The sequence below is a fragment of the Leuciscus leuciscus genome (genome assembly GCF_965113295.1).
Source record: "Leuciscus leuciscus genome assembly, chromosome: 19".
NCBI classification, from domain to species: domain Eukaryota; kingdom Metazoa; phylum Chordata; class Actinopteri; order Cypriniformes; family Leuciscidae; genus Leuciscus; species Leuciscus leuciscus.
In genome coordinates, this window is record NC_138743.1 from 2,089,564 (window position 1) to 2,102,044 (window position 12,481).

Consider the following 12,481-nt stretch of genomic DNA (forward strand, 5'->3'; position numbering starts at 1 on the left):
TACACATAATACATGTTACTTGAGCTCTGGAGTAATGATGCTGAAAATACAGATTTGATCACAGGAAAAAAATACACTTTACTATATATTCACATAGAAAACTGAAAAAAGCTGATTTACATTAGAATAATATTTCACAATATTACTGTTTATTGTTTTATTTTAATCAAATTAATGCAGCCTTGCTGAGCAGAAGAGACTTATTTTAAAAACATTAAAAAAAATCCCAAACTTTTGAATGGCAGTGTATATTCAAATTAAATTAATTCACAATCAGGAATGTGTGTATATATATATATATATATATATATATATATATATATATATATATATATATTGTTAGGGGTTAACAGTTTAGGACCCATGGACCAGATGTTTGAAAGAAGACCCGGAGTCAGAATTATAAAAAAATAGAAGAAAAGTTTTACTGAAGATAGTTTGCAGTTTCATCAGCAGAAGTCAGCTTCAAGACTCACACAGGAGTTCGTAGGCCGCCCCGCTTACAGTTACAAAGATCACAGCAGTTATACCATTTCCAAGGTCTAAGCTACGTCATTGCTTACAGGTTGAATGATTCTCATTGGCTAAGAAATAGATAAACTGATTATGCAGCTGACACTCAGACCCTGAAGTCAGGTACGTCGTGACCTTCCAGGTCGCAGATTTGAGTTGCTGGGTGCCAGTATGTCTCGAAAAACAATGCCAATGGTTCCTTAACCTGTAACCAAGAAGACTAACACACACACCAACACACAGCCATTTCCAAGGTTGGATTTGGCCAGGCTCTAACTATAAACAGGAGTCTCGTCTCAAAACACCAAGATAACAAGTTCTTTCTCTCAGGATAGGACATTTTAGTCTAACTGGAAAATATAGGCTTTAACTGAGAAATGGTCCCTTAAACTATAGACTTCAATGACCCCTATTTGTTTGAACGTTGAAGACAAACTCAAACACAAAACCAGTTCCTATTTAATTTCTGGAAGCCGGGATAAATAGGCAAGCACTGTTACTACATTCAAATATCAAATACTGACATTAAAAAGAATACATGAAAATAACATTTCTCCAGAGAAGTCATTCAACTCATTTGATATTTAGAATGAAAAATATTGATTAATACCTTGATTATAATCACTCATTACATATACATTGAAGCAGCAGTGGATTCCAATCCACCCCCTTCAGTCCCCCGTTTTAGACCAATGTGGGGTCCAATACCACCACATCTGGTCTTTCCATAAAGGCTGCTTCAAAATGTTTGGTTTCTGACACATGCTCCTCTGTCAGGTTAATACATTTTTTAAAAAATATAAAACAGACAATCTTTTTCCTTCAAAGACTTAACATGAACATAATATCCCACATAGCACATAGTATTATTGATCTCCAGAACCTGCTGACATAGCTGTCTTACACAGCTGTTATTCATCTTGGCGAATTTGGTACTATCATCCACTAACTGATACAAAAAAGTACATATTTATTCTCTGGAAGCCGGGCTAAATAAGCAAGCACTGTTGCTGTATTCCTAGCATGGGCTAGACCCGCAGTCACTACTCAGATCCTAAATACAGACATTGTCTATAATCATAAAAACCAGGATACATGCACTAGTTTTTTTTATAATTTCCAATTCCTTTTATAATAAACTAAGAAATATAGTTAATCCATTATTTTCACTACCACCATTATAGACCCTTTAGGTTCAAAACACAATGGTTGTCAAACTGAAAATAAACAACAACAACAACAAAATAATAATAATAATAATAATTAAGACCCATAATAATCCATAACCCATAATCCAAGTACTTTAAGTCTCTACTGAATTCATCCTTCAGTTTACAGTCACATAGCATGTAACATCTTGTACTTTTTTTTTCTTCAAAAATAGAAATAAAAACAAACAAATTCACATCATCATTTCAATCATTATTTTACCACTAAAATATAGAACTGTTCCCCATTCTACTTAATAAAACCTTTGTTCATTCCTTATCTTTACATCACGTTAATCCCTGTTAATCATACTCAATGCATTATTATTTTTATCTGAACCTCGCTTTTCATATCATTTCAACTTAATTTGACTGAACAGGCGTTCATAAATAGTTCCATACATTCTATCAGAAATTTTATTTTCATAACATACATTTTTCTACTATATTTCTTCTCATCTTTCCCTATTTCCCTACATGCCAGTTCCTTCTGCATCCTTTTCCTTTCTTTTCGCTCTGCCTCATCTAACCAGTACATTATTGTTTTCTTACAATCTCCCCACACACGTCTCATACAACAACCTTTTTGTTTTTCACTTCCCTCTTCCATCGAGTCTCTCACCGCTGTCAGTCTAGTGACACTTAAAGTTCCCTCTTAAGGGAAATCATGGTATTTTATTAATTCTTCTATACCCTTGTTTTCATAACATTAATTTTAACTTTATTTTTCATTATAACTACTTCTCACAGTATTCCTCTATCAAATGGTTAGTCTGAAAATCCAAAAAATATTATCAGTATTGTCTCAGTCCCACTTATCTTTACTGTTTTTCACAAACCAAAATATTATGTTACTCGGATCTCAACCCTTAAGACAGCCATACAGCTGCATTCTTCTTTAACCTTTATTACCTAGATTGTAGTTTTCTTAGACATCTAATGTCATACATCCATTTAATGGATTGAGAAATAAAACTTTTTAGAAGTTATATCCACTCCTCCTTTGTTTGCCCACCGGCCTTTCATAAAATAGAGGGCGCTCTCTCTGGATAATTTGGATAGTGACTTAGCCAATGTGTCACTTTGTCTCTCTGCCATCAAGTCTATTATTTTTACGTTTACCATTATGATCCCACCTAGGTGTCTTATTTAAATTTAGACCCTCAGTTGAATTTAGACAAGAGTTTTTACCCCATTATGGATGACAATTTTAAACTTCACAATTCCAATTTACATAAATACTAATCCAGAGAGTAATTCAGATCAACATCATAAATGACAAAAGTAGTCATAATTACCAATAGCAGACAGAGCTGGAAAACAAATCCAATTAAAGCTTGTCAAATGTTCTGCATCGTCTTTTCATCAGATTGACTCAGAATGATCAGCTTCTTTAAAGTTTGTCGTTTCACTAAACCCATCTTTAATGATAAAACACTCATTCCAGAGGTTAATGACACAATATTCACAAAATCTGGAAATAATAGTACCTCAAACTAACACATACAAGACATGAAGTGCTGTCACCATCACACGCACTCATTCTAGACACACATGTTAAATGCTCATTTTCAATGTTCACTTTTTTTTTATATTAACTCTAAAAATATTTACTTCACATTTTTTCTTTCGATTTTACCTAATTTTACATAGTCTCTTTACCAGTTTCAAAGCACGTCTGTTCATTATTCATTTGATTTTAGAAAAGTCAGCTGGGTTGTTTTGGTTCATTATCATTATTTTGCTTCAGCTTGCTTTATCAGGCCGATAACAGAAAGACAGACAGAGTACCCTTCCTCCACTCAGCAGTCTCTCTCACTATAAACAAATAATCTTTTCAACAGCCCCCTAAGACTGTAACTAAATAAATCATAGTCTAGAACCTTTAATAGTTCACAAATTTTAAAATACAAATGTTTAACTCAAATTAGTACCATTACAACAATCTAAAATACATTATGCTTTTCTAAGGTTATCTTTAGTTTAAATACTCAATTCACCTAACGTTTGTTATCCAGAAATTTCTCTTAACTCATCACAAGCTGTCTTCATCTTTAGCCACCAACATGTCTAATGACCTTCAGGAGTTAAAACTATCTTACAGACATATTATTTCAATATCAACACTTCTATAGTTTTTTCCCTTGCCCATAAGGCAACCAGCATCATGTTCCTGACATAAATTAAGTTTTGTTACTGTCTCCACAACAAATAATGACAGTCCCCTCATGGTCTCAGCTGGCTCTTGAAAGCCCATTCCCATTAGCTCTTAATCTATAATTTTCTTCTCTTCAGGGTGTTGTCCCCTGGCATAGTTGCAGACACTTGTCATAATGAAAAACAAGCCATACAATGAATGCGGTTTTCTGGTGAGTGGTATTAGAGGAACTCACATTTTCTGGGTCAGGCGTGCCGTAACTCCTCACAGCTCATCTGGCCTCTCAATGATCTGCTGATGCTGCTGGCCTCACAGTCACCTGCTCAACTCTAATACCTTTCTCACATAAAAACACCTCCCCATTATGGAGATGCCCAGTGTTTGTGGCGTGACTTCCCCTGTCTTAGGTTGACCTTTGGCCAAAGGATCTTACCCGTCTTTGGGGTAATCACTTCGTACACACTTGGTTACCGCTCTTTCCCATCACAAAATCAGTTTTCCCCAACAGACTCAGTTGTTTTCTGGAGCTTAGGAAAGGCACATTCAAGAGTCACCAGAGCACTCTGGACTGCCTAATAGTGTTAACACAGGGAGACAGGTTAATAACAACAGTATTTAATCACAAAAATCTGTTAAATCTGTCCGAATCAGCAAAATCTCAGTCAATTTTAATCACATCCGTCTATTCAGTGTACTGTTACATCTGTAGCCGGAGCCATCAGCCCTGTTTCATGGTGGAGGCTAAAATCAGACAAAGTTGTTACTGGTCCTGAATTAAACTAGTCAAAAACGTCTTCTATCGTTTAAGACTTCTTTAAAGTCATTCAGTTTTACTTTTAAAACATTTACCCTTTAAATGTATGAAATGCCTGTAGCATGATTTCTTTTAACATCCCCATATCTGTGGTTTTCAACTAAAACACTGTGCCTTACTATAAATAGCCTATTATCATTTATGACACAGGCTCAGATAACAGCTTTTAGCTGACATTGAATGAGAGAGACTCTGAAGCATTTAGGACTGGTACACTGCACTCTCATAACTTCTAAAATCAAACTTTATGCATACGTTAGGCATCTTTGCCAGAATTTGCATGTATTTTCCAACAACCATTTTTTATATTTGTCTTTTGCCCACATCAGGGAATTTAGACATTACAAATTTTCACTCAGATCGTGTCTCTGTCGCACTGGCCGTTTCAGCCACAGCACACACCAGATTCAGATAAGCAAACTGTTTCAGCCAATCACAAGCTTATCTTTTGAAAGCAAAACATCAGCTCCTAGTTCTTTCATGGTCAACACCATTCCTCCACGTTCACAACACTAACAAGCTGTTTGTTTAATCAGATGCATTTCTACACATTTTACATTTAGCAACTGTTAATCCAGTAATACTGCTTCTACTTATTTGATTACTATCAATTAGTATTCACACTAACTTTGAGGAGGCTATAGCACTCTCCGCTTGTGATACATCTTTTGCAGTTATCATTGTAAAGCATCCGTGAGATTAGTCTCTCTATATCATCTAAACCCTTTTAAAGTGTTCCATTAAAACACAATCATCCCTTTAGTTACTTTTATGTATTTTGCAACTCATATTTTTTGTCATTATCTGTAATTTTACATAAACCTGTATTCATTAATTCACTTATATGAACTTTTTTTTTTAGATTATTATAGATCTTTCCTTCAAAAGGATTCCCTTAAGACTTCAATTTTTTTTACCTTGTTTTTATCTCTTGTTCTTTAGACGAAAGCTTTGATATCGTCATTTAAACACTGATCTACTTTCAAACCCACATTAATACCAGAAATGTCTGTTACTTTCACATTTTCTCACCTTCTGAGTGGCCATTTACAATTACTGGCTAAATGGCCCTGCTGACCATAATTAAAACACTGTCATCTGGTGGGTTCATGTGTCAGCCTCAACTACAGCAACAGACACCTTGCCTATAGTTTGATCATTGAGCTTGCAAACGGCTCCAACTTACTGCACACCCTTGAAGCAGTGTGTCCCGATCAGGAATGTAAACAGAGCCACTGATAAGCAGTTCTCTGTATTCTTTTGACAGTCCATCAGTGGCGGATTCAATTGCAATAGCCGCATCATAATCTTCATCATTATCATTGGCAGCACATTAATTTTCATAAGCTGCACAGAAAATCACTCAACATATTCCAAGGGGTTTTCACAATGTTTCTGTTTAACATGAATCACATTTGTCCAAGGAAATGATCCCCAACCCATAATTACATTTACTTGTTTTTTGTAATCATCGGAAGCAATACAAGGCTAAAAATTTAACATTTTCAGTTTCTTTCTTTGTTTAGCCAGTCAAGTTGTTGTTTAAATTTCCAAACAGAATCAAAACTCTGACTACCCATTTTCTTATTAATTTCACATTTCTTTGAAGTCAGAGCTTCAGAGCACAGCTGCTTACAGCGTTTGCTCTCTTCTGTCTCACTATTTGTTTCAGGACTGTTCAGGTTATTGATCAAGTTACTCAATTTGTCTGCCATATCTTAATCACAGTTCAAACTCACCTGAAGTTATTGCAGAAATGGAGGCGGCGATCTTTGAACAACACAGCTTGGCTTCTGCGTGATGAAACTGCAAAGTATACTCCAACATGACAGTTACATATACTGGTCCACGCCAATTTGGGTCACAACTTTTTATTTTTCTCTCGGGATCATTCCTGATGCATCCCTGGCAAACAACCCTATTTTTGTTAGTATCCCTAACTGCCTGATTCACTAAATTCGGGGATCCCCTATCTGAGGTGGAAGAGATGGAGTAGGTTTGCGGCGCCCTGGACCTTCAATCCAGGGACGTACTCTGCTGGGGTGTTGCTACACCAACAATGCCCATCGGGGCCCCCACAGAGCACGCTTCACTTGCGCTGTCTGCTCTTGTTAACTTTAAACCTTAAACAATGCTATCAGCGACTTCTTATACTTTTAACTTAGTATAATTAATCTTCACTCTCCTCATCGGAGTGAAGCTCTTCCGTTCCCCTTCACAATCTCTTTCATTCAGACAGTACTACCAAACAATAACATCTTTCTACCTTGTTTGCTGATTTGCCAGGGGTGTCACCAAGAATAATTGCCCGCCGCATTCTCCACCATTACTGTTAGGGGTTAACAGTTTAGGACCCATGGACCAGATGTTTGAAAGAAGACCCGGAGTCAGAATTATAAAAAAATAGAAGAAAAGTTTTACTGAAGATAGTTTGCAGTTTCATCAGCAGAAGTCAGCTTCAAGACTCACACAGGAGTTCGTAGGCCGCCCCGCTTACAGTTACAAAGATCACAGCAGTTATACCATTTCCAAGGTCTAAGCTACGTCATTGCTTACAGGTTGAATGATTCTCATTGGCTAAGAAATAGATAAACTGATTATGCAGCTGACACTCAGACCCTGAAGTCAGGTACGTCGTGACCTTCCAGGTCGCAGATTTGAGTTGCTGGGTGCCAGTATGTCTCGAAAAACAATGCCAATGGTTCCTTAACCTGTAACCAAGAAGACTAACACACACACCAACACACAGCCATTTCCAAGGTTGGATTTGGCCAGGCTCTAACTATAAACAGGAGTCTCGTCTCAAAACACCAAGATAACAAGTTCTTTCTCTCAGGATAGGACATTTTAGTCTAACTGGAAAATATAGGCTTTAACTGAGAAATGGTCCCTTAAACTATAGACTTCAATGACCCCTATTTGTTTGAACGTTGAAGACAAACTCAAACACAAAACCAGTTCCTATTTAATTTCTGGAAGCCGGGATAAATAGGCAAGCACTGTTACTACATTCAAATATCAAATACTGACATTAAAAAGAATACATGAAAATAACATTTCTCCAGAGAAGTCATTCAACTCATTTGATATTTAGAATGAAAAATATTGATTAATACCTTGATTATAATCACTCATTACATATACATTGAAGCAGCAGTGGATTCCAATCCACCCCCTTCAATATATATATATATTAGTGGTCAGTAGATACATCGGCAAGGCCGAATACATATGTTAATTTTAATTAAAACATGCATCTAATATCTTTTTTTATTTTTTTTATTATAAATGTAATTGTTTTTGTACTGCAAAATTGATTTAAATGTTCCATTTTGATCCAACATTGATGCACGACACAAGTATCTCCCATGATGCAAAGTGCTAAATACACTAGACTCAATACTCTACTAAACACAAATACGGAGTAAACATTTGTGTTTCCCAAAAGCAGTAGTAGTATAGTTTATTACAGTAGTAGCATAAGTAGATTATAAAAATAATTGGAGACAGTGCTCTACTTAGGCTTGCAATGCTTTTGGGGAAATGCAGCACAGAAATCAATAATAGCATCAATTCTTTTCAATATGAAAAAACATTAATGGTATATTTTGTATTATTATGTTGCTGGATAAAAACAGGCTGAATTTAGGAACATTGGGACACTTTTTCCAGTCATTTCAGTGTGAAAAAGTGACTGACTTCAGGTGAACTCACTCAATATTACAAATACCAGGCGTATATTTATAAAGGTCACATTCCTCGAGAGTTGGAGGAGAACTTTGAGTAAATTTCAGGCAGTGCATTCTGGGATTGCTTTATTTGCATGATTTTGATTCAAGAGTTTATTCTGAAAGAACTGAATAAACTAAAACATCTGTTTCTACAGGAGATGATTCTGAACAGACAGATATAAATTATTCGGATTGATCGTCTAATCTGCATATCTAGAAACCAGAATACTGGCTTAATCAGGTTATGGCAATTGATACATTAATCAGATTCCATATTTTGAACATAACTCACCGTGAGGCTGTGCACTTGTGATATTTGCTTGTGTAGAGACACCATATGCGATTTCCCATTAAAATAAGAAATAAAATACATGTTTAACAGCAAAATTACCCATAATGCCAAAGAGAATGTCCTGATGTTTTAAAACATTTAAATATTGATATTTTGAAGTGATTTAAAAAATGAAAAATACTTTACAACAGTAGGTGGCAGCGAGTGACTGTTAATGAGTGAGTCATTGAATCATTCATTCAATCGATTCGTTCATTCAGTAATGAAACAGCCATAAAACAGTCCTGCGTCTTTGTTTGGAACTATTTTCGTTGGCGAAATAGAGCAAAAACAGACAATAGTGTCTCTAAGATGTAAGTCACTTAATATTAACTTCTTATTTATTGAAAATCAATATCACATTTGTAATCATGCTGATATTTGGAGGAAAAACAGCTCTCCGTGTGACACTGATTAACTATATTAAATGATAGAAATATAAAAAATATTTTTGCTCCTTATCTTGAATACTTTAGGCATTATAAATGCATTTTAATAAACTAAATCACGTATATACACAAGCGCACTAGTCTAACCTACTAGTAGATGATGAATATCACGCAACCACCAAAACACACAGACAGCAGAAAATAAACGGGAGACATTTATTATCTTCAAAAAGAGAGAATGCGAGACATGGTTTCATTGATTAAAAAACAAAAAAAGCATGAGCTGAAAGTCTGTGGCGTGTGTCTTGAGGGACTGGATACCAGCCCGATAACACCCGTACGAACAGCTCGTGAGGACAGGAAGTGTTCTGCATGTGTCCCTCAGTCCCAGAGTTTGATCAGTCCGTCCCAGCCACAGGTGATGACCTTGGACGTCTCGTGAGGGTGCCAGAGCGCACTGATACACACCTTATCGTGCGCCTTGATCCGGTGGTACAGTTTCGTCGTCTTCCAGTCCCAGATGTTCAGCTTCCCGTCGGCATCACCGGAAACCACATAACTGCAGAGAACCAGTTAAAGACACCATCAAAATCATCCGAAATATACCTCCATATTTATGCACTCGCTCTGAAACGGCTTAATAAGGTCATCATAGCCATACATTAAAAAATTTATAAACAATAGGGCTGCACAATATATCGGAATATCGCAAATGTATATATCGTGGTATGCATATCTCAACGGCTTGCAATATGAACAAAAGACAAAGAGAAAATCACTCACTCTCGGCTGAATAACTTTTGTAGCTTTAATAAGAATCAGGATATATTTAATTCATACAGTGAAAACTAAGCAGTGTTTTATTCTTACATTTGATTATTCAGTTTCTGTTATTAAATAACCCTAATGTCGGATAACCTGAAACCTTTAAGTTTATTTTACTGACTCATCACATATCAAATATCACATTATTTTCATCAATATTGTGCAGCCCTAATAAACCATCTAGTTTAAATCATCAGGCATATTTTCACTAAAAAGAACAAAAATGACATTGAAGCTTTAACATTTATATCATCAATTCAATCGCAATGTTGCTAAAGTTATAAACTGGCTGTTTATTTTTTTAAAAGAAGAAGAAAAAATAAAAACTTTAAACAGCCCTGCCAAGATTAAGGCTCCATGGTACACATTACGTTTTCCTTAAATACTTTTGTTACAGTGAAATAGTGCAACAGTAATATTTCTTAATTTGTGTTAAATAAAAAATATTTTCATTTAGTAATAACAATAAAATCATAATTATTCATTGTAATTTTACAGCTGTACTGTAAATTAAATGTATTATATATTTTTTCTTAGATACTTTTTTACAGTGAAATAGTAAAAAATTAATATTTCTTTGTTTTAATAAATATTTGAATTTAGTAGTAATTATACTAAAATCATAATAATTCATTATAATTTTACAGCTGTACAGTAAATTAATGCAATATTTATTTACAGTGAAATTGTCCAACAGTTATAATTCTTAATTTGTTTTAAATAAAACCTATTATGTTTATTTATTAATAATAATAATGATAATAATAAAACCATAATTATTAATTGTAATTTTACAGATGTACTGTAATTTAAAATTATTACATTATTTTACTTAAATACTTTTATTTTGAAGTGAAATAGTACAAAAGTAATATTTCTTAATTTGTTTTCAATAAAATATTTTATTTAGTAAATTACTATTATAAAAAATGAATAATATATTATACAAAAAAACATTTTTGCCAAATTGTGTGGCTCTACAAACAAGCACATTTAAACCTGGAGATTTTATAAAAAAAATAATTCAAAAAAAGCAAGTAAAAAAATTTGCATTTTAAAAATCAACAAATTTTATCAGAAAAGTAAGTAGGGCACACTGGACCTGAGTGAGACCATCTCATCTGCACACATCTGTCTTTAAGCTACAGCTGTTTTACCACCTAAACCAGCTCTGCTTTAAAGAATACGTTTCCTTCAAGAGTGTTTCGGCTGCTTGAAGCTCCAAATCACGACATTTAATATCTGAACATTCACCTCATGTCCGGGGAGAAGTCGACCTGACAGGCGTATCCCGCCACCATGTGACCCTTGAAGATCTTCTTCTTGTTGAGACGGAACCGGTTCTGAGCTCCAAAGATCAGGATCTGATTGTCCATGGACTGACAGGCCAGCCACTTACCTGAGATCAGCACAAAACACAGGTCATCAGTTACAGGACACATGAGGAACCTATCAGTCTAGTGAGGAACTAAATATCGGGGAAAAGCACTGGATCATTACAGTATAGAGATGTACCGATATATCGGCCGCCGTATTTATCAGCATATCGTTTTTTTTATTGTGCATGTCTGTGTAGGCTGTTCCACCAAAGGAAAATAAATGTCTCTTTAAATAAGTTTTATTAATAAAGTAAATGCATAGAACCAGTTTATTTGTAGTGATTTGCCAATAGTTTTATATAATTAGTTTATTAATTAAATTAATAAAAAGACAAAAAGACCTTGAGATATGTTTGGTAATTGTACCTGAATGAATTTCAAATTAATTTGCTATATTTCAGATCAATATATTTGTTTTCCTTAAAATTTTAACAACACTAACTTTATTCTCATCTGAATTATAAATAATTTATTTCTGTATAAAATAATACTACCATTAAAAACAAATTTGATTTTCTTTTAATCAATGTAGAATGTGTAACTTACTCACTGTGTTGGGTGACAGTTGTAGTAGGTTACAGTTTGACAAAAGCACAATGTTGTTTGATTACGAGTGTACACAAATATAAGTAAACACTTTGCAGTTTGAATGATGTCCAATGAACAAAATGAGTATGTTTTTATGTTTCCACTGTTCGATCGCGCCCGCGCCTCTCTGAACACACACACACACACACACACACACACACACACACACAGACACGCGCACGCACGCAGGCACACACACACAACGGTTTCTACCTGCATTGCAAACTTGACACCGCAGCCTGTCCATTATAGCCTGTCTATGATTATAGCCAAAGATATTATGTCTATGATTATAGCCCATAAGTTATAGCCACGGAGCTTCAGAGCTAAGGCGGAGCTACAGATTAGGTGTCCCTAAAGAACCCGCGTATCTAACAGTAGTTCCGCATTACATTAATTAATTTGCACGCGAGTTTTATTTATTTTTATACCGTGTATTCTCCGTGTGTATTCATGCACCGAACCGTGATGCCCGTACCGTCTCGGTTCAATACGAATACATGTACCGTTCCACCCCTATTTAATAGAGAATAAAGTCGTTGTGT

General features: G+C 35.0%; 1 protein-coding gene across 1 annotated transcript in view; it reads right to left on the reverse strand.

The window, feature by feature from the left end:
- Positions 1-8,491: 8,491 nt before the first annotated feature.
- Positions 8,492-12,481, reverse strand: part of cdc40 (cell division cycle 40 homolog) — a 20,338-nt gene continuing 16,348 nt past the window's right edge. Inside the window, exons 14-15 of the mRNA XM_082147221.1 lie at positions 11,224-11,368; positions 8,492-9,703 (exon numbers count right to left, since the gene is read on the reverse strand). Coding sequence (XP_082003347.1) covers positions 9,526-9,703; positions 11,224-11,368 — 323 coding nt within the window. The 3' untranslated portion in view covers positions 8,492-9,525. The remainder of the gene's footprint in view (positions 9,704-11,223; positions 11,369-12,481) is intronic.